Source organism: Moschus berezovskii, chromosome 15 (genome assembly GCF_049115385.1).
Source record: "Moschus berezovskii isolate FMDL1 chromosome 15, NW_MosBer_1.0, whole genome shotgun sequence".
NCBI classification, from domain to species: domain Eukaryota; kingdom Metazoa; phylum Chordata; class Mammalia; order Artiodactyla; family Moschidae; genus Moschus; species Moschus berezovskii.
Window position 1 is genome coordinate 72,464,827 of NC_142474.1, and position 22,220 is coordinate 72,487,046.

The 22,220-nt window shown below is 41.3% G+C and overlaps 1 protein-coding gene across 1 annotated transcript in view; it reads right to left on the reverse strand.

Moving 5' to 3' along the window:
- TAF3 (TATA-box binding protein associated factor 3) overlaps positions 1-22,220 on the reverse strand; it is a 120,753-nt gene that overhangs the window by 5,614 nt on the left and 92,919 nt on the right. Inside the window, exons 4-5 of the mRNA XM_055427275.2 lie at positions 20,044-20,126; positions 398-653 (exon numbers count right to left, since the gene is read on the reverse strand). Coding sequence (XP_055283250.2) covers positions 398-653; positions 20,044-20,126 — 339 coding nt within the window. The remainder of the gene's footprint in view (positions 1-397; positions 654-20,043; positions 20,127-22,220) is intronic.

The following is a 22,220-nucleotide window of genomic DNA, read 5'->3' on the forward strand; positions in this document are numbered from 1 at the left end:
CTGGGATTCTCCAGGCAAGAACACTGGAGTGGGTTGCCATTTCCTTCTCCATTGACTGTCACTATTCACCTCTATATTTATACACTGACTATGCTAAATATATGTTTATGTGTGTGTGTGTGTGTACAGTTATATTCCAAAACAATGACGAGTAACAAAAACAATGCTCTGACATTATTTATGGAGACTAACTATGCAAACATCCTAACACAATACTTTTCAGGCAAAGGCTTGAAAATGCAATGAACATGCCTTTCCAGTCCTCAAGAATTGCTTCTGAAATCCAATGCTAATACATCTGACACTGCTTTTTTAATTGGAAACATGGTCATGAGCAAAGAGTGAGCTCTTAAGTGACTTTCTCTTAAATGCTCCCCCAAAACAGAAAGCAGCTCACCACGTAAGTGCTGACCGTCTCCGTGACCACACTGCGGACAGGGGCTTTGGAGCTGGCGGCTCCTGAAGCAGCAGGGGCCGGGGCGGGCATCCCCGCGAGGGGTGCGCTGGCCGGGGCCAAGAGGGGCAAAGGCACTGGGGCAGGGGTGACATGCATGGGGGCCGGGGCGGGGGCTGCGGCAGGTGGTGGCGTCTTGGGTCTGTTCAGAGAAGGCGCCGGCTTAGCCTCGGGGGCTGGGACCACTTTGCTGATGACACTGTCAACAAAAGAGAGAGAAGAAAAAATTAAAACACACAGTTGATTCAAGCCAGGTAGCTACAAACATGATGGCACAGTCAGTTGATTCTTCTAGCAGTGAAAGACTTCTCGGAGAGTACAGAGAGAGGCAGAGCTCAGGATGCAAGGCTCTTGCCCAAGCTGCTTCTCCACGATCAGGGGAGGAAGACAGGCTGGGTAGCAGGAAACAGGCAGGGGCTCCAGCTCCTTTCCATGGTCAGAGCTGCCTGCTGCTGCTTCTGAATCAACACTGCCTTCTTCACAGAACCCAAGCTGGGGACGAAGAACTAGACTCAGAACCAGGAGGTTGGAGGTCAAACCCTACGTCTTCCACAGGCTGGGGTGTGACCTAACGCAAGTCATTTAAAAGCACTAGTTGCTGAGCACCTCTAAGCAGTTAGGTGTTATACTAGGTACTTCCCATACACATTACCCCATTCAGTCCTCAGGGCAACTTCAAAGAAGCTGCAGTGACCCTTGTTTTATAAACAAGGAAACAGGAGTAGAGAGAGAAAGGAGTTTGGGTAAATGAGTGGCAGGCTTTGAACTGAGGCCTGCCTATTTGGCCCTCAAATTATTTCTTCTTTTTTTATACAAAGTTCCTTTATTTGGCAGGGGGCAGTATATATCATTTCAAGTATAGAGAAAATGTATTTATTTCTGGTCTTTCTCCTTCTCTCCTCCAGAAGGGTCCACTGGCCCCTGGCTAGCAGGTATGTTTCCATATTTTTGTTCTTTGAATTTTTTCTGCAGATACCCATAAACAGTGCATCCCACTGCTGTTTTAGGCATCTCAAGTATATAAACAATTCACATTATGTTTATCGTTGGTAACAAGCTTTCCTCATTTAGTTTTTTGTAACTGAGATCTAACCAACAGGTAACCTTGTGTAAGTCTCACTGCACAATGCATCCGTTTGACACTTCATATACTCCAATCTGATTACTGCCGTGGCTTCAGCTAATGCCTTTAACACATCATGTCATGTAATTATCATCTCTTTTTTCTGAAGAGGACAGTTTGGATCTAGTGTCTCCCTTACCTTCAAGGCTTGTGAACTGTACCCATGAAAATGGTTTAGCAGTGAAGCCAATGGATGTAAACAGACTGCTGATCAGTTTATGGGGCAATACCTGAGGTCTCAGAAATACCTACCTGAACAAATCTGCTTATTTTCCAATTTAGAGAAATGGCACTTGCATGAAAATAACTAATAAATATAATCCTTCCAAATGCCTATTCCTCCAATTCAATTGAATTACTCTAGTTCAATTAATTACTCCTTTAAATATGGTACATATTGATATATATTTATATATATATATTTCGCATTCAAATTTTCTGAGTAGCAAAAGAAAAAACACTAAAGTGGGTACTCAGTGTTGAAGAGCAAAAATATGTACTAATTTTTTGCTTCCAGAAGATCAGACTGGAGTTCAGTTCAGTTCAGTCGCTCAGTTGTGTCCAACTCTTTGCGACCCCATGGACTGCAGCACGCCAGGCCTCCCTGAAGTGAAGTGAAGTGAAGTGGCTCAGTCGTGTCCAACTCTTTGCGACCCCATGGACTGTAGCCTACCAGGCTCCTCCATCCATGGGATTCTCCAGGCAAGAATACTAGAGTGGGTTGCCATTTCCTTCTCCAGGAGATCTTCCCAACCCAGGGATCGAACCCAGGTCTCCCGCATTGGAGGCAGATACTTTAACCTCTGAGCCACCAGGGAAGCCCCTTATCCATCACCAACTCCCAGAGTTTACTCAAACTCATGTCCATTGAGTCAGTGATGCCATCTAACCACCTCATCCTCTATCGTCCCCTTCTCGGCACACCTTCAATCTTTCCCAGCATCAGGATCTTTTCAAATGAGTCAGTTCTTCACGTCAGGTGGCCAAAGTATTGGAGTTTCAGCTTCAGCATCAGTCCTTCTAATGAATATTCAGGACTGATTTCCTTTAGGATGGATTGGTTGGATCACCTTGCAGTCCAAAGGACTCTCAAGAGTATTCTCCAACACCACAGTTCAAAAGCATCAATTCTTCGCCGTTCTGCTTTCTTTATAGTCCAGCTCTCACATCCATACATGACTACTAGAAAAACCACAACTTTGAGTAGATAGACCTTTGTCGGCAAAGTAATGTCTCTGCTTTTTAATATGCTGTCTATGTTGGTCATAACCCTTCTTCCAAGGAGCAAGCATCTTTTAATTTCATGGCTGCAGTCACCATTGGCAGTGATTTTAGAGCCCAAGAAAATAAAGTCTCTCACTTTTCCCATTGTTTCCCCATCTATTTCCCATGAAGTGATGGGACCAGATGCCATGATCTTAGTTTTCTGAATGCTGAGTTTTAAGCCAACTTTTTCACTCTCCTCTTTCACTTTCATCAAGAGGCTCTTTAGTTCTTCTTCGCTTTCTGCCATAAGGGTGGTGTCATCTGCTTATCTGAGGTTATTGATATTTCTCCCGGCAATCTTGATTCCAGCTTGTGCTTCATCCAGCCCAGCGTTTCTCATGATGTCCTCTGCATATAAGTTAAATAAGCAGGGTGACAATATACAGCCTTGATGTATTCCTTTCCCTATCTGGAATAGGGAATAGTCTATTGTTTCATGTCCAGTTCTAATTGTTGCTTCCTGACCTTCATACAGACTGGTGTTACACAGGCTCTAAAGGGACTTGCCTTTCCTACCTCTTTTGAAATTCGAGGTAATTGGAGGCAGAGTTTTAAGAACAACTGTTTTATTATTGCTTCAATTTTGAACATTATCAAAAAAATAGATAACGGTATCACATGATATAATTTCTCCTCAGTTGTAACACAAACTGTCATCCCTCAACCTAATCTTATCATTGTAAAAATAATTTTGGGTTCCCACTGGTCTTCACTGTCAACCTTTGTGGTTTCCTACTTTCAGACATTGCCTTCTCTGTTCTTCCGGCCCCAGAACTCTATCAGGAGGGAGTTAAAGATCTTCACCAGTCAGCAATTGTGCGCAAACACTGTGAGGCCAGCCATCAGAATCATCATAGTCTGAATGGCAGGCTACTCACTGCTCGAAGTTCACAAGTTCCCCCACAATGGCTCACTTACTTGCCCTTAGAAGCCAAGAGCCATTTTTAAATGGCAACAAAATGATGCCATAGGTAAAATCTACTGTAAGTGCCTCCGTGAATTTTACATCAGTTTTTCAACAGGGAAGTTGTTCGATGTTTTGGAGAAAACTCACTTTGATAAAGCTACAACTTGCTTTTCTTCTTCAGATTTAAACTTCTGATCAGTCTCAGCAATTCTGTGCATCTTTTGAGATACACATGAAACAGATTCCCACAGTGCATTGTAAACTAACCCTTCCTTGCCAAAAAGAGACCACTGGGCTTTCACTATGTATTAGTGTGGTTGTCGTACGAACATTGTTGCATCAGTGTTTATAAGACATCACAATTTTGCTTTCTTACTTTTCCTTTAAAAGTCCCAGAAATACTAGGCCCAAGAGTGGTAGGCTGCCTCCAGCGGCCCCTCCCAACCCTGGGGCAGTCTCTTCACAGCCTGGGTGGGCTCTGACTTGGACGGCTGCTAACGGGCTATTGTGAAACAACTACACGTGATGTCCAGCTAGGTCATGAGAGACACTACAGCATCTTTCTTGCTCTCTTTCAGATCAAGCTCTGGGGAAGCAAGAGGCTAAGTCATGAGGATGCTGAATCTGCCTTAGAAAGAGGCCCGCATGACCAGCCAGTGGGGCCTCCTGCCCACAGACATGTGTGAGCCCACAGGCCATTCTCCAGCCCCGGGGAGGCATCCCGGTGACCGAGGCCCAGGGCAGTGGCTTGATGGAGACTGGAGTCAAAACCACCCCAAATTCCTGACCCACAAGAAACTGGGAAGTAATATATGTTTATGGCTTTAGCTGTTAAGTTTTGGGGTCATTAGTTATGTGGAAATAGAAAATTAATATACCAAGTATTTAATTAGTATTTAATTCATCTCAATTAGGAACAAAAATAAATACCTAGAATTTAGGGGAAATTATGTTTGAGAGCATCAGGACTTAAAACAATGAACTGTAACACAGTCATTTCCATATTTCACATGTGATCAAAAGGAACAAACACCCAAAGACAATTACAAGAACTGGTGTTATGTTGATTCTTCAAATCAGTCATTATCCTCCTCCTTCTTGATCCTTACAGCTCAACTCTGAGTGCTCATATAATTAGCACATAACTGCAAACGGAGTTAATTCCTCAAGCTCATGGCTTGCCTCTTGAATATTTACATCATCTTATCTTGTCATAGCCCAAGTACATACCAAGTGGCAAATATTTTATCTTTTAATTCAGGCATGACCTATTTGAAAAATGAAACAGATTGCATGAGGTAATTAGAGGAAAATATAGCCATTGTAGAGTGTTCCTTTCCAAAGGAGATCCCCAAGTGATTAGACTTCTATTGTCAGATGTTCAAAATCTGTAAAATGGCCTAGAAGGACAAGAGTGCTTAGATAAATTCACAGTATTTTCAGAAAGATAGGCAAAAAGATAATTTAAAAAAGAAACAAAACTGGTGAGGTGTAGGGTCAAGAGGATGAAAGGGGAGCGACGGGATGGAAAGCAAGACTTCTCTGAATACATCTCATTATACAGTCTCAACTTTGGAGGCAAGGAGATGTCTTACATATCCAGAAAGTTTAAGTTACAAAACTGCCTACAAGCAAAAAATAAACAGAAAAGAATGAACCTCAATGTATAACTTGTTGGTGACACAACCAGCCACACACACACACACACATAGTGACTTCAGGAGGACAGTCCTTGAGACTCCTCAAATTCAGCTCCACTCAAGTCTTTTCTGATCCTTCTGGGCTGGAAGTAAACAACCTGAACATCTGGATCAGTTGAGATGTATCTCTTAGAGACTTTCACACTTTCTACCTTCTGTTATGACTGTTTATATCTATCTTCCTGAGAGAAGACACAATATCTGATCCAAATTTGCCACTTGCACAAGTGTATTTCTGACAGTGTTACTATCTATATAATCAAAATTAGTATTTTTCAAATGCAAAATAATTTTTAAAACATGTAAGACCATGAAGGTGTTTTCCAGGACAAGGCCAGGGTTCTTTTGGAAAAAAAAACAAATTACCTGGAGTCAGAACTTGTAAAAGATTTTGTGATGTTAGAAAAGCTTCTGCTTCTCTCCAGCAAAGAAAGGGTGCTTCTATAAGAAAAAGCCAAACCAAATGAAACTGAACGGTCGGGACTGATGAAACCCCAGGACCTCACTTTTAATACTTCTGGGCCGGGAGTCTGCAGAAGAGGATGAGATGCTTTTACATGAAAGTATGCAATTTAACTATAAAAGATGAGCAGGCACTCATTCATTCATTCAGTTCAGTTCAGTTCAGTCGCTCAGTCCTGTCCGACTCTCCGCGACCCCATGAATCACAGCACGCCAGGCGTCCCTGTCCATCACCAACTCCCGGAGTTCACTCAAACTCATGTCCACAGAGTCGGTGATGCCACATTCATTCATTGTAGGGTTAAATAACATCCCAGTTATATGAAAACATTAAAAGCAGGAAGATGATATTCAGTGAACTAGAAAAATGAACAAGATTGTGATTAAGATCTGTGTCTCACGGTAGTGTTGTAATATTCAGTTATGACCAAGGTTGTGCTTGGAAAACCCATCGATACTACTTTAAAATATATTAAAATTTGATAATAGCTGTTGTGTCTTTATGCAAAATGATCATGCTTTACATGAACTTTTACCTTCCTCTGTAAATAGCATGAAAAAAATATATATTTATAGCCTATGCTACATATGTAGATGTATGTTGTTGTTTTAGTCACTAAGTCATGTCTCTCTTGTGACTCCATGGACCGTAGCCCACCAGGCTCCTCTGTCCATGGGACTATCCCGGTAAGAATACTGGAGTGGGTTGCCATTTCCTCCTCCAGGGGATCATCCTGACCCAGGGATCAAACCTGCATCTCTTGCTTAGCAGGCAGATTCTTTACCCTGAGCCAGCAGGGAAGCAGAGAGATAAATACACACATATATATGTACTGCCACCTTTGTGGGCTAAAGAAGCAAAAGGAACTGATTAAAATTCTAAGCACATGATTGAAATACCTGTCCGGTCCTCCCACTTGGGCTTTCTAGCAGGTAACTGGGCAGACTAGGCCGCATCTTGGGGAGAAATCTGAGCTGGAAGGAAAGATTTGAGAATCACCATCGCCTAAATTTGAAAAGAACAAAAAAGAAAATTTAGGGAGAAAGAACAGAGTGGTGGATCAAGGGTAAGAAGAGAAAGTGATCAAAGAAAAACAAGCAATGATGGAGAAAGAGAGCATCGTGTCATGAAAAACAGGGACTAGAGGTTTTCAAAAGGGGCTTGGGGGGAGAAGGTATTGGAAGAACAGGAAGGACGAAGTCTCAGGGCTGCGGCATTGTCTCAGGATGCATTTAATCATTTTAATGAGAAGCTTCAGCAAAGTTTCCAGAGCAGAAACCAGGATGTGGTGAGTTTAGGAATAAAATTGGGGGGGGGGGGGCGGAAAGGGGAGGAATTGGAAGAAAGTCCATATAAGGAATATGTTTTGAAAAGTGAAAATGAGAAGAGGCATCTACCTCACCTGGAGGGGAGGCTGGTGGGCGTGTGTGTGAGGGTTAGGATGGCAGAACCCAAGGGAAGACTCGAGAAGGGAAGAAAAGAAGACACAGATAGGAGGAGGTAACAAAGGGGGTTGGGGGAGGGCAGGGCCAGGAAAGGTGGGGATGGAGAAGGAACGCCTCCTGAAGGTCAGGAGGGAGGCTGGGCTGCCTCCTGGACAAGGCTGAAGGACAAGCCGTGAGGACAGGTGCAGTTCTGGAACCCGGAGGAGTGAATCCAAAGAGGGGTGATGCGGCCAGGCAGTCCCCGCAGCGACGAGTCCCTGAACCCAACCCGTGTGGGTTCTCCGTCACAGAGGTCAGGCAGGGACGCAAGTGTTCCACAAGGAGGCCGGAGCAGGGACAGAGAGGAAGAAACATCACACTGTGCCTCTAAAGTCCCTACGGAAATATTTTAATATTGAAGTGAAAGTGTCAGTTGTTCAGTCGTGTCCGACTCTTTGCAACTCCATGACTGCAGCCCACCAGGATCCTCTGTCCATGGGATTCTCCAGGCAAGAATTGTGGAGTGGGTTGCCATTTCCTTCTCCAGGGGGACTTTCCCAACCCAGGGATCAAACCCAGATCAAAACTCTTCTGCATGGCAGGCAGATTTTTTACCATCTGAGCCAGTCCTATAAAATGACAGGAAGGATAGGATGTGAAGGATTTAAAATTCCTGTGTTGTTGTCGGTAATAAGAAGAATGTTCTCATCAGGAGGCATACATTCTCTTTAAACACTAGAAGTGCAAGTAGTTTGATCTTTAGGGGAAATTATAGGTAAGACACTATCCAAAAGGTTACCATGATATAGCTAAATTACCTCTGCCTGTCACAGGTTAAAGAACATTTAAATTCTGGAAGTTCACATCAGCTTTTTCTAGATAACAAATCTTAAGTACCTTCCTATATTCACTCAATTAGTGATCCTGGACCTTGATAACACGGCAGGGAGGAACTTTCCAACTATCATTCAAATCATATCTAAAAAGGTGGTCATAAATATTTTAAAACCTAAGTGAACTAAATAAGACCTAGACCCATTAAGGATAAGATCTTTTACAACAAATTAAATAAAACAATTTATTGAAGTCTGGACGCAAGATAAGCTAGATTTACTAGCTGACCTTTTATTCATTTAAAGAACAAAATTAGCTCTAATTGCATTAGAATGGAATCCAGTAAATTTTCTCCAGTCTTCTAATGTGGCATCCGTGTAAGGACCGCTGTAATTGTTTACAAGTAAGATGGAAATGCTTTGATTATGATCTTTCCACTTGTTTTACTGAGTAGTAAAAACATTTCCCAAAACCTGAAGCCAGTTTTTCTGACAGCATACTACTTTTTTTTTTTCTCTTGGATACACTTTATCTTTGGTGATAGTCAACAAACTACCATGAGTCAGGGGAAGAAATCAAACTTGGGGATTTCATCTAAACTTTAGCTGGGTAAAAAAGAGAGCGTGCTCTAAGAAGGTCAAGATCCTCCCAGTCTGGAAAATATCAGAAAAGGGCTGAAGACCCGAGCAAGAAAAATGTTAACGACCTGCTTCCTCTTGGAATTATAACTGAGATATATGGGTTTGGGTCTGTTGAATTTATCAATATAAGTACAAAAAGTAGCAAGAATAATGGATACCACCCACAATTTGTGTTCTCATTGTTCAGCTGCTAGGAAATTTCATTTGTCATGGTACCATATTTCACTAGCATTAAAAATAAGTTATTTGCCATAGATTTTAAATACAGTCATTCTTAAGTTTTTTATTCTTATTAATTTTTTGGGGGGTCACTGTTCTTGTTAGATAGCTTCTCATACAGGCAAAATACCTATGAAATGTTTCTGTGTCAGCGGCAAGTTAACCAGGGCAAAACAAAGAAAACTATCAACACTTTTCAATCTTTTTTTTTTTTTAAATCAAAGCAGACAGTTTTACTGCAAGGGAAACACATTAAAAATAGAAGAACAAAAGGCCTTCCAAGTCTGATGGGATGATGGTCTGATGTTCTTGAACTTTATTTCTAAAGGATCATCTTTTTTTTTTTAAACAACAAGCTCCCTTGCTCTGCCTCTTCAGCATGCTTTTATAAAAACATGGACTTGACTGCCTTTCTCTACATAAAAGAAAAGCGTATCAATCGTTTCTGCCTGCCCCTCCCCCTTATTCCAGTGGGAGCACCCTTTTCTGCTTCTGGAACCTACCAGCCCTCTCCAACAGGGTTCCACCCCCTCCCACTGGGGCTGGTTCCAGGATGGAAGCCAACAAGGGGTGCTGTCAAGTCGGGGGCTGGGGGGGTGGGGGGTTCAGCCTATGAGCACAGAAAGAACCACGCTGGCCAAGAGCAACCGGGACCATCTCTGCCTCTACACAGAGGCCAGGCAGAGAAAAAGAAAGTGAGCAGAGTCTTAATGACACTTTTTGAACCTTGGTTAAAGTCACCTTGCCTAAAGTCAAATAAACCACTCTAACCATGGTTTGAGCTAGTCTGATGAGGGTTTCTGTTACTCGCGCCCAGAGTCCTGACTAATAGAAAGCATGAGAAGTGTTTCAGCTGGAGAAGGGAAGACTCTATGAAGCACCTGCACTGCGTGTGCTCCGAGGCGACACCCTTGGACTAGGGGTTGGTCTAAGAAACAGCCAAAGAAAAAAATGCCTTTTATCTGCTGTAAAAGCTGCTATGGAAGATGGCTATTTTGCCATCAGGTTCCTATGGAAATAAAATTTCAAATTTAGCATCTTGAAAAACGCTGTCTCTCCTGAGAAACTAAGGGGTACCTTCTTTTTAAAAAATGTATCTCAATCTGCCCTTATTGCTAGGAAGTCGTGATCATATCTGATGTATAAATTTTCCTTTTTCCTCACCTTGTTCTTGGTTTCCTAGTATTTTCCAGGATCTTTATTTTATGGTCTCTAAGTCTGCAAGGAGATCCAACCAGTCCATTACAAAAGGAGATCGATCCTGGGTGTTCATTGGAAGGACTGATGCTAAAGCTGAAACTCCAATACTTTGGCCACCTCATGCAACGAGTTGACTCACTGGAAAAGACTCTGATGCTGGGAAGGATTGGGGGCAGGAGGAGAAGGGGACGACAGAGAATGAGATGGCTGGATGGCATCACCGACTCGATGGACATGAGTTTGAGTGAATTCCGGGAGTTGGTGATGGACAGGGAGGCCTGGCGTGCTGTGATTCATGGGGTCGCAAAGAGTCGGACAAGACTGAGCGACTGAAGTCACTCTTAAATTTATTTAAACTAGAAAAAAGCTAAATATGAATAAACAACATTTTAAGTGTAGGAAAATATGCTGAAAGTGAGATAAAAATAATTTGCTATTATTTTTCTAAAGAACTTGACACTAAAATACCACTATACACATTTTACCTATTAAATGTCTTTCAGTTAAATTTGGTTACATAAGAACATAAAATGCTTTCTTTAAAAATGCTTTAAATGGTTATTTTTGTAATTGTGCATAGCTATCCTCTATTTCTGGTTGTACTGTCAAAAAGAGTTAATCAGAAAAGTTTGGATCACAGAAAAGACAGCAAATATCTATACTTACATTTTAAAGGTTAGCCATTTATTTTTCAGGATTAATGAGCAAAAAGTTTTAGCTTCCATTTTTATGGTGTATATATAGATAATTTAGAAATTACAACTATTAAGCAGCCTCGGTTCAAGAGGAAGAAGACATATGTATTCCTTTGGCTGATTCATGTTGATGTATGGCAGAAACCAACACAATATTGTAAAGCAATTATCCTTTAATTAAAAATACAATTTTTAAAAAAGAAGCCTCCTCCCAGGCATAAACTAAACTCTATAAACTACAACAAAAAACTGAACTACTTACAGGAAAAGGAAAGCATCCAATTTTCAGCACCTCTGCTAAGAGAGGTCTGATTAATGAAAGAATTTCCTGAATTGTAAGAAATCTGATAATACTCATGGCTATGGTGACAAAGTGTTAGCAGAAGGAAAACTCTAGTTGCCAGCAGTAAAGTGGTCAATGAAAAATACTTTGGCAAATTGTGTGCATTTTGGGAAAAGGATTAAACATGTAACAGAGAGTATCTATTGTGTCCTCTCGGCCAAAAGGAAATTTAGAATTATTAATGGTAATGATATTGTTTTCATGAAAGTGACACAGAACGATTCTGGGTCACCTGACCAAATACAGTATCGGGTATTACCTGGAACAATGACTGAGCACGACTGGATGTGTGTACGCTGTCACTCAGTCATGTCCGACGCCTTGTGACCCTCTGGGCTGTAGCCCACCAGGCTCGTCTGTCCTTGGGATTCTAGGCAAGAGTACTAGAGTGGGTTGCCATTTCCTCCTGCAAGGGATCTTCCTGATGCAGGGACTGAACCTGCGTCTCTTATGTCTTCTGCATTGGCAGATGGGTTCTTTACCACTAGCGTCACTTGGGAAGCCGGCTGGATGTGTGGAGGGGCCCAATTCATTACCCGTCCCTGGCGAGCTCTCTGAGCCAGGGCAGCAGCACCCTGAGAGCAGGACCAGCTCCAAACTTCTCCAGTATAGCAGCCCCACCAACCAGACCAGATGATCCTGCTGGCAGGACAGCCACTCGGCCCCATGCCCCCAAAAGAGCCTCAGGACAGACAGAGAAAAGGACAGACCCACCTCCCCAGCACCAGTGAGAGGAGAGCCTGAAGAGGAATGTGAGGAGGGGAAGACCGCATAATCCCCAACCACCACCGTTACCCTCGAATCTTTATAGACAAGGGCCTTTCCTCTTAATACTCCACCAATACTTTAAGCTGCCTTTTTAAATGAGCTGCTCCTTTAATAGAATTCTGAGCTTTATAAATATAACCACACATTTAATGCTCTGATTGTCTCTCTGACAATCCTGTCTAAGCAGTCCCGCCCCTCAGATGCTCCCTCGTTTACACCACTATGTTCTGTTTATATCCTTCATAGAAATGACTAAATGCATGGACTCCAAAAGTTAGCCCAGTTTTCCTAGGCTTACTCAAAATAAACTGACTCAGTAAATGACAAGACTGGGACAACAAATAACACGGCGACTGTGCTGCCACTTGGCCAGCCCATAGCGCCTCTGATCCCAAGGGACACTCACTGTCCCTTCCGGCACCAAGTCCAGGGGGACATCAACAGCATCCATACGGACCTGACCAATATGACGTTAGGTGCTGCTCCCAGGCCAGCTAAACCTATCTGCTCTCTTGGCTTCAAGGCAAAGCTTGGCCTTTAGGCCAGACTCAGTTACTTATTGATTTACTTGAATGCGTTCTTTCTTCCTGTTCACACCACCCCTGCAAGCTACAGATGCTGAGTCTGTAACTTCTGGATCAGTATTTTAGTTTCCTCTTCAATATAGACTAAGGGGAACTCTGGGTCCTCATTCCTGGGACACCTGTTAAAGGAATCTGAGGTGCTTGGAGAGTCACCTTGAACTTTAACACAATCAGGAGGCGGCACTGGATCCCCACAGACCCTTCAAACCACACTTGGCAGCAGTGTTCAATCAAGGGAGACAAGGGCCCTCTGTCTGGCTTCCAGGAACAATAACAGAGGAGAGAGGAAACAGCCTAACCTCAAAGCACTTTCCTGGATCACGGGTCAGAGGCATCATTTCTTTATATAAGATTTAGAAACTAAATATTGTCCTAGAGATCTTCCAACAAGAGGGTATAATTTGAACCCTGTAAAGTGCTTTCTTTTTCCTATGGTTTCAAAAGACTCTACTCTCTGCCTGTTCTTCAGAAATAAACAACTCCTCCCCCTAGACTATTCAAACCCCCCTTTGAGTCCTAGTCTACTCATTAATTCCACTTCAAAAGAGCATCATTACAGCCCCAGGTGAATACAAACTACATAAAGTCATGTTTATATGAATCTACCGTCTCTTTTCCATCATTACTGCCAAGGAATAAGCCATGATCCCTACACTACAACAATAAAAGATTACTTTTAATTTCATATAATTTTCAAGTGCCATAAAGTGCTATCCTTCTTCTAATTTCTTTCAGCCGGGCCATAAAAAACACACAGTGGGATGGACTGGCCCATGGCCGTAGTTTGTTGACCACTGATTTAGATTTAAAGAACAAAAAACAAACAAAAAGACCCCTCTTCACTGATTATGTTGTATTTTATATAAAACCCTATTGCTCATGGCAATGGGGCTTGCATAACTCAATGAAGCTATGAGCCATGCCATGTAGGGCCACACAAAACAGGTCACAGTGGAGAGTTCTGACAAAACATGGTCCACTGGAGGAGGGGCTGGCAAACCGCTCCAGTATTCATGCCGCTAGGATCCCACGGACAGCATAAAAAGGCAAAAAATATGAGACCAGCAGATGAGCCCCCCAGGAGGGAAGGTGTTCGGTATGCTATGGGGAGGAGTGGAGGGCAATTACTAATAGCTCCAGAAAGAATGAAGCGGCTGGGCCAAAGCAGAAGCAGCGCCCAGCTGTGGACGTGCCTGGTGGTGAGAGTACAGTCCGATGCTGTAAAGAATAATATTGCATATTGTTTATTGCATATTCAGGCCCATGAATCAGGTACGTTGGATATGGCCAAGCAAGAAATGGCAAGAGTGAACATCGATATCTTAGGAATCTGTGAACTAAAAAGGATGAGAATGGGTGAATTTAATTCAGATGACCATTATATCTACTTCTGTGCGCAAGAATCCCTTAAAAGAAATGGAGTAGCCGTCACAGTCAATCAAAGAGTCCAAAATACAGTATCTGGTACAATTTCAAAAGTGACAGAATGATCTTGGTTTGTTTCCAGGGCAAACCATTCAACATAGTAATCCAAGTCTGTGCCCCAACCTCTGATGCTGAAGAACCTCAAGTGGACCAGTTCTGTGAAGACCTACAAGATCTTCTAGAACACCAAAAAAAAAAAAAAAAAAAGATGGCCTTTTCATCATAGGGGACTGGAATGAAAAAGTAGGAAGTTGAGAGATAACTGGAATAACAGGCAAGTTTGGCATTGGAGTACAAAATGAAGAAGAGTGAAGGCTAACAATTTTGCCGAGAGAACACCCTGGTCATAGCAAACAACTTCCAACAACACAAGAGACAACTTTACACATAGACATCATCAGATGGTCAATACTGAAAGCAGATTGATCATTTTGCATCAGTAGTCAGTTCAGTTCAGTCACTCAGTTGTGCCCGACTTTTTGCAACCCCACAGACTGCAGCACACCAGGCTTCCCTGTCCATTATCAACTCCTGGATTATTTTGCATCTTTGCAGCCAAAGATGGGGAAGCTCTATACAGTTAGCAAAAATAAGACCTGAGGCTGACTGTGGCTCAGATCATGAGCTCCTTATTGCAAAATTCAGGCTTAAATTGAAGAATGCAGGGAAAACCACTAGGCCATTTGGGTATGACCTAAATAAAATCCCTTATGATTGTAGTGGAGGTGACAAATAGATTCAAGAGATTAGATCTGGTAAAGAGAGTGCCTGAAAAACTATGGACGGAGGTTTGTAACACTGTACAGGAAGTAGCGATCAAAACCATCCCAAAGAAAAAGAAATGCAAGAAAGCAAAGTGATTGTCTGAGGAAGCTTCACAAACAGCTGAGGAAAGAAGAGAAGTGAAAACCAAGGGAGAAAGGGAAAGAGCTAACCAACTGGATACACAGTTCCAGAGAATAGCAAGGAGAGGTAAGAGGCCTTCGTCAACGAACAATGCAAAGAAATAGAGGAAACCAATAAACTGGGAAAGACCAGAGATCTCTTCAAGAAGCAGAAGAGATTAGGAAGAGGTGGCAAGAATACACAAAAGAACTATACAAAAAATATATCTTAATGACCAGGATAACTATGATTGTGTCGTCACTCACCTAGAGCCAGACATCCTGGAGTGTGAAGTCAAGTGGGTCTTAGGAAGCAATACTACAAAGTTAATGAAGGTGATGGAATTACAAATGAGCTATTTCAGATCCGAAAAGCTGAATTTGTTAAGGTGTTGCCCTCAATATATGAGCAAATTTGGAAAACTCAGCAGTGCTCACAAGCCTGGAAAAGGTCAGTTTTCATTCCAATCCCAAAAAAGGGCAATGCCAAAGAATGTACAAACTACCATACGACTGCACTCATTTCACATGCTAATTTCACATCTCACAAGGTAATGCTCAAACTCCTTCAAGCTATGCCTATGCTTCAGGAGTATGTGAACTGAGACCTTCCAGATGTACAAGCTGGGTTTAGAAAAGGCAGAAGAAGCAAGCGAAGCAACTGACAAAGAATTAATCTCAAAAATATATAAGCAGCTCAAGCAGCTCAATACCAGAAAAATAAACGAACCAATCAAAAAATGGGCCAAAGAACTAAACAGACATTTCTCCAAAGAAGACATACAGATGGCTATCAAACACGTGAAAAGATGCTCAAAATCACTCATTATCAAAGAAATGCATATCAAAACCATAATGAGGTACCATCTCATGCTGGTCAGAATGGCTGCTATCAAAAAGTCTACAAACAATAAATGCCGGAGAGGGTGCGGAGAAAAGGGAACCTTATACTGTTGGTGGGAATGCAAACTAGTACAGCCACTATGAAGAAGAGTGTGGAGATTCCTTAAAAAACAAAACAGAACTGCCATCTGACCCAGCAATCCCACTGCTGGGCATTCACACCCAGGAAACCAGAATTGAAAGACACATATGTACCCTAATGTTCATCGAAGCACTATTTACAATAGCTAGGACATGGAAGCAACCTAGATGTCCATCGGCAGACAAATGGATAAGAAAGCTGTGGTACATATACACAATGGAATATTAACTCAGCTATTAAAAAGAATGCATTTGAATCAGTTCTAATGAGGTGGATGAAACTGGAGCCTATTATACAGAGTGAAGTAAGTCAGAAAGAAAAACACCAATACAGTATATTAATGCATATATATGGAATTTAGAAAGATGGTAATGATGACCCTATATGGCAGGCAGCAAAAGAGACACAGAGATAAAGAACAGATTTTTGGATTCTGTGGGAGAAGGTGAGGGTGGGATGATTTGAGAGAATAGCACTGAAGCATATATGTTACCATATGTGAAATAGATCATCAGTCCAGGTTCGATGCATGAGACAGGGCGCTCAGGGCTGGTGCACTGGGATGACCCTGAGGGATGGTATGGGGAGGGAGGTGGGAGCGGGGTTCAGGATGGAGAACACATGTCTACCCATGCTGATTCATGTCAATGTATGTCAAAAACCACTACAATATTGTAAAGGAATTACCTCCAATTAAAATAAAAGAATTAATTAAAAAAAGATAAAAATCCACCGAAAAAAATTTTTTATTAGGGTATAGTTGATTTACAATGTTGTGTTATCAATATCAATTTCTATTTCTAATATTGATGAATGGAAAAACTGAGAAATCTTGTTCACATAAATAAGCAAACAGAAATGAAAAGTGATTTGTTATAGTAGGGACACTCAATTCTTTGAATTTCTTCTGAATTAAATGCCAAAAATGAAAAAAAGGAAAGGCAGAGGAACCAGAGATCAAATTGTTAACATTCTTTGGATCATGGAGAAAGCAAGGGGATTCCAGGAAAACATCTACTTTAGCTTAACTGACTACACTTCACTGACTCTGCTAAAGTCTCTGACTGTGTGGATCACAAAAAAACTGTAGAAATTCTTAAAGAAAAGAAAATACCAGAAAACCTTACCAGTCTCATTAGAAACTTGTATGTGGGTCAGGAAACAATAGTTAGAACCTTACATGGAACAATTGACTGGTTCAAAATTGGGAAAGGATTACATCAAGGCTGTATACTGTCACCCTCCTTATTTAACTTCTATGCAGAGTACATCATATGAAATGCCGGGCCGGATAAATCACAAGCTGGAATTGAAACTACTGGCAGAAATATCAATAACCTCAGATATGCAGATAATACCACTCCAACGGCAGAAAGCGAAGAGCAACTAAACAGCCTCTTGATGAGGGTGAAAGAGGAAAGTGAAAAAGATGGCTTGAAACTCAACATTCAAAAAACTAAGATCATGGCATCCGATCCCATCACTTCAGGGCAAATAAAAGGGGAAAAAAATAGAAGCAGTGATAGATTTTCTTTTCTTGGGCTCCAAAATCACCATGGATGGTCACTGCAGCCATAAAATTAAAAGATACTTGCTCCCTGAAAGGAAAGTTGTGACAAACCTAGACAGCATATTTAAGAGCAGAAACATCACTTTGCTGACAAAGGTCCATAGAGTCAAAGGTGTGGTTTTTCCTGTAGTCATGTACGGATGTGAGAGCTGGACCATAAAGAAGGCTGAGTGCTGAAGAACTGATGCTTTCGAATTGCAGTGTTGGATAAGACTTAAGAGTCCCTTGGACTGCAAGGAGATCAACCCTGAATATTCATTGGAAGGACTGATGCTGAAGCTGAAGCTCCAAAACTTTGGCTACCTGATGCAGAGAATCAACTCTCTGGAAGACCCTGATGCTGAGAAAGATTGAAGGCAAAAGGAGAAAGGGTAAGCAAAGGATGAGATTGTTGGATTGTATCACTGACTCAATGGACAAGAACCTGAGCAAACTCCAGGAGACAGTGGAGGACAGAGGAGCCTGGCGTGCTGCAATTCATGGGGTCGCAAAGAGTCAGACAGGACTTAGCAACTGAACAACATGTGACTTGGGCCTCTTTCTCTTTCAAGTTTAAAATGCAATATATTTCACTTAATTTATTCCTTTGTTCATTATAAGTATGTATTTCCTTGGGTCTGACTTTGGTCAAATGATTGATTATTCATATGATATGGGAGTTATTTCCCTAAATATCAGAAAGTTCACGTTACATATTATACTTTCAAGGACAATTTGTCCAGACTCTCTGGGTACTATAATTTCCCTAATACTGGACATTCTGTTCCAGAGTCATAGGATCTATTTCTCACAACTTCCAATATCTTAGGTATATGAGTGATTTATCAAGAGGAAAAGGAATTAGTCAACAGAATAACTGAAAGATGCTTAAAGGCAGATGTGACAAATACTACTATCAATGACTTTCTAAAAACCTTACTCCTCTAAAGGAATAAGCAAGCCGAATTTATATGTGTAAGGAAAGGTAAAGTAATGGTGATTTAGGACAAAACTGGAATAAAATATGAATGGGGAGGAGAAAAGTATTGTCCAGAGATAGGTAACAGTATCTTTCCTTCAGAGAAATGAACCCAAGGACAGGATTTCTAAGGAGATGGCAGGTACAGGTGCTTTGGGTGGGTCCCTGTGCTAACTAGCCCTCTGCTCTCTAATGGCCGAGGGACAGGACATGACCACAATTTTTGTAGGGAAGATAGAAGGGCACCAGCACAGTATTTGGTTTAAAAAGAGCTCAATCTATGGTATTTCTGTTCCATTTCCTAAGCTTGTCAGTAACACTACAGCCTACTGTCTGGGTCTCTGCTGGCATAACCAGAACAAGCAATGTGAAAATTATGTAGATAATTTAGGCAAGAAAAGCACTAACCAGATTTTCTTCTTTCAATCTTCAGAAGAACACACACTCTCCTAGAAGGCCACATTTGCCCTACACCATCATTCATTGGAATGACGCTGGACTTTTTCTGTGTTACGTTTGGAATTAACAGAAGCAGTGGCTGCATAAAATACATGCTACACACAAACTCTAAGATGGAACGAATGAAGAGAATGCAAAGCAAACTTACTATTGTCTACTCTACCTACTAAATAAATAAGTTCATGGCTCCTACTTTGATCTTTATGGTTAAAAACTAAATGAAAGTTAAATGCCTTGTAAACCTATTTTCTATATAACATTTGATTGCTTGTGATGTAAACTAATCCATCTTCAGGCTTTACTGGTAAAAAATACAGTTGTAAATCTGTACTCTGACCTTGTAAAATTCACTGAAATGATGCATAGTATGATTTTTAGACGAATGATTTTCAGCATGATTTGCAAAAATAAAAAAGATCAATGTTCATCACCTTATGAGGATCGCATAAGAGCACTGTAAGCCTTAATTCATATCACAAAAATGAATAAAAGAAACAGAGCCAACAAATATACTTTGAAGGATAGGCTGATGTGATGATTCCACGAAATTAAGAAAAAAACCCAGTAAACACCAGGTCTACATTTCCAGTTCTCTCTTAAAAAAAGGGTGGATAATTCAGACTTCAGTTGTCACGGATGCAGTGCTTGACCGAGCTTTTGGCATTATCCTTGTTTTATATGCACATACAGAATAAAACCATGTGCCATCTGAGCAAGAAGAGAACCTTCATTCTTTGTCCTGGTGACAGACAACACACGTTTGAGAACGTTTAATACTACATCCACCTGGATGTAATGTGGGCTGTCAGTCCATTCAATACAGTTTCTTACTTTTCAGGTAATTGGGGCCTCACAAACTAAGCAGAAACAATGTCCTGTATTAAGTCTTTAAAAGAAGAGAAGAACTGGGGCAAGGGGGTTGGGGGTGGGGTGGGTAGAAAGGCTCCTATATGTTGAATAAAGCAGTAAGCATTTACTCTGAGAAAGAAACCAATAAACATTTGAGAATGAAGACTTCTCAAAATAAAGCCTGATTGTACATGTTCACACTGGAAAGATCCGTAGAGTTCTAATCCATTAGGGAAGAGGAATGAAAGTTAAGTCAATCTCTCGCCCTCTACACCGAAACGTCAGTACTTACATCTTGTCTTGGCCAGCTCCAACTCTGAGAGTCAGTCTGGGGATAACGGGGCTTGGGGCTGGGACCACGGGCTCCACTTTGATCTGTTGAAGACAGTACATTACAGTCAATCACACTTTTCTCAACAGCAGTACCACCTCCTTTTTCTCCTACTTCCTCATCCCTACAAACTTGATAGGCTTTTGAGTTTCAAATGTGGCTGAGGTGCTAGAGGTAAAGCTAACGTGGGGCTCTTCTGTTTTCATTTCTCAAAGACTCAGGCATCATGAGAAATTCCCCAAATTTTAAACACTTCAAATATGGGAGCTATTTCTGTATCTGCAAAGTTTTGATTAATTTCTTGGATTTTATTGTCAGAATTTTTAAACAAGAATTGTTGCCTCGGTCATTCAGTGGAACATTTATGTGACTGCCAGACTTAATATATAATAGGAAAAAACTGCAGAAAGAGCTTCATTGTAAGATAAAATTTATGGGTCTTGAAAAACATTAAGCTCATCTTACGTTTATCATGCCACATAAGAAAACTGACACACCCAGTGTAATTACAGCACTGAACTGCTTCATTTTTTGGCTAGTAGAAAAGTGATCTAAAATACTGTAAGAGACAAAACATATTTACTTAGAAAGGATTCATGGTGAAGGCAGTGACTGCTGAGTAAGTTGAAGATACCAGCTCAAATAGTTGAGCTAATAATCAGAAAGGGAACATAGAAATTATCTATGGTATTGAAAGGGCTTCTTCACAATTTCTGACTTGAAGATCCTCTATAGTAAAATCAGTATTTTAAATGAACAAAATGAGAAGAAGCTGGTATCTTCAACTTACTCAGCAGTCACGGCCTTCACCATGAATCCTTTCTAAGTAAATATGTTTTGTCTCTTACAGTATTTTAGATCACTTTTGAACTGCAGTTCAAATTATCATCTGCACCACGGTTTTTCAACAGGGTTTTTACTGGCATTCTCAGTGGGGTGGTTTGCTGTTGAGCGGATGTCCCAGGCACTGCCAGGCGTCAACATCCCTGGCTTGGCAGGAGGACGCTGCTAGTCACTGCGACAACTGGCCCAAACCTCTGATTTATGTATTTCAAGCTCAAGAGAAATTAAGAAAAGAAATTGTGCAGTGGTTCTAAAGGGCAAGGAGTTTATAACACAATCCTCAATATATTGCCATTGGCCAAAAAGTTCATCATGGTTTTTTCCCTACAATATTAAGGAAAAACCCAAAGGAACTTCTGGGTCAACCCAATAGTATCTCACAGAAACAATATATAGCACATTGATCAAATCTACCATTTTTTATATGTTTTAACCTGTCCCTTTCTTGAGTTTTGTTTGTTTTCTGTAAATCCATGGTCCCATCAAGATCTATGACTTTGTTCATTCTCTTGAGCAGTGCATGATACACAGGAAGTACTCAACCAACATCTGTTGAATGAACCACTTATCCTGCAAGCACCCTCAACTCTTTGCCTCTCGGTCATTTCACCATTTGTTCAGGAAAAGTCTGAAATCATTCCCCAGAGCACTAATTTCAAGGAAAAAATTTAAAACTGCTCCAGTTTCTGCCATCAAAACTCCAATGTCATCTGTGCCTTTAAGACTGTCTGCCTATTTGGATTCTCTGCTAAACTAGTTAAGAGTAGAGACCATGCCTGCTCTGTGCATTGCTATTTCCCAGTGCCTGTTGTAGGGTCTGACACATAAGTGCCTAAGATATATTTTAAGAATTGATCGGAAGCAATGATTTAAAACATTTACAGCTTTTAAGACCCATCTCATGATTTCCTTCCCCTTCTGCTCATCAAACCCCACAGGAATAAATGCTGAAACCACTGGGCACAACTGCTTCAATTCCCTACAAATGTCTGCTCCCACAATTACACTGGAGTCCATCTCCTCCAGTCTTTGAAAGAAACTTCCTCCTTATTTGCGGCATCTTCACCTTCTCGGTTCCATTATTTTCCTCTAGCTTTCTAATGCGCTCAACTCTCATTTAAAAACTTCCCTCCCCTTTACCCTCTAGTTAATGACCTCTCACACGTTCTATTCTTCACTTCATCATCTCCATAAATTCACTCCTCACCCAACTTCACTCTACTTTCTGGCCCAACTAAAGCCACTCTTTCTAGACACTCACTCTTCCCTATGTTCCTGTCTATTTCTCCATTGAG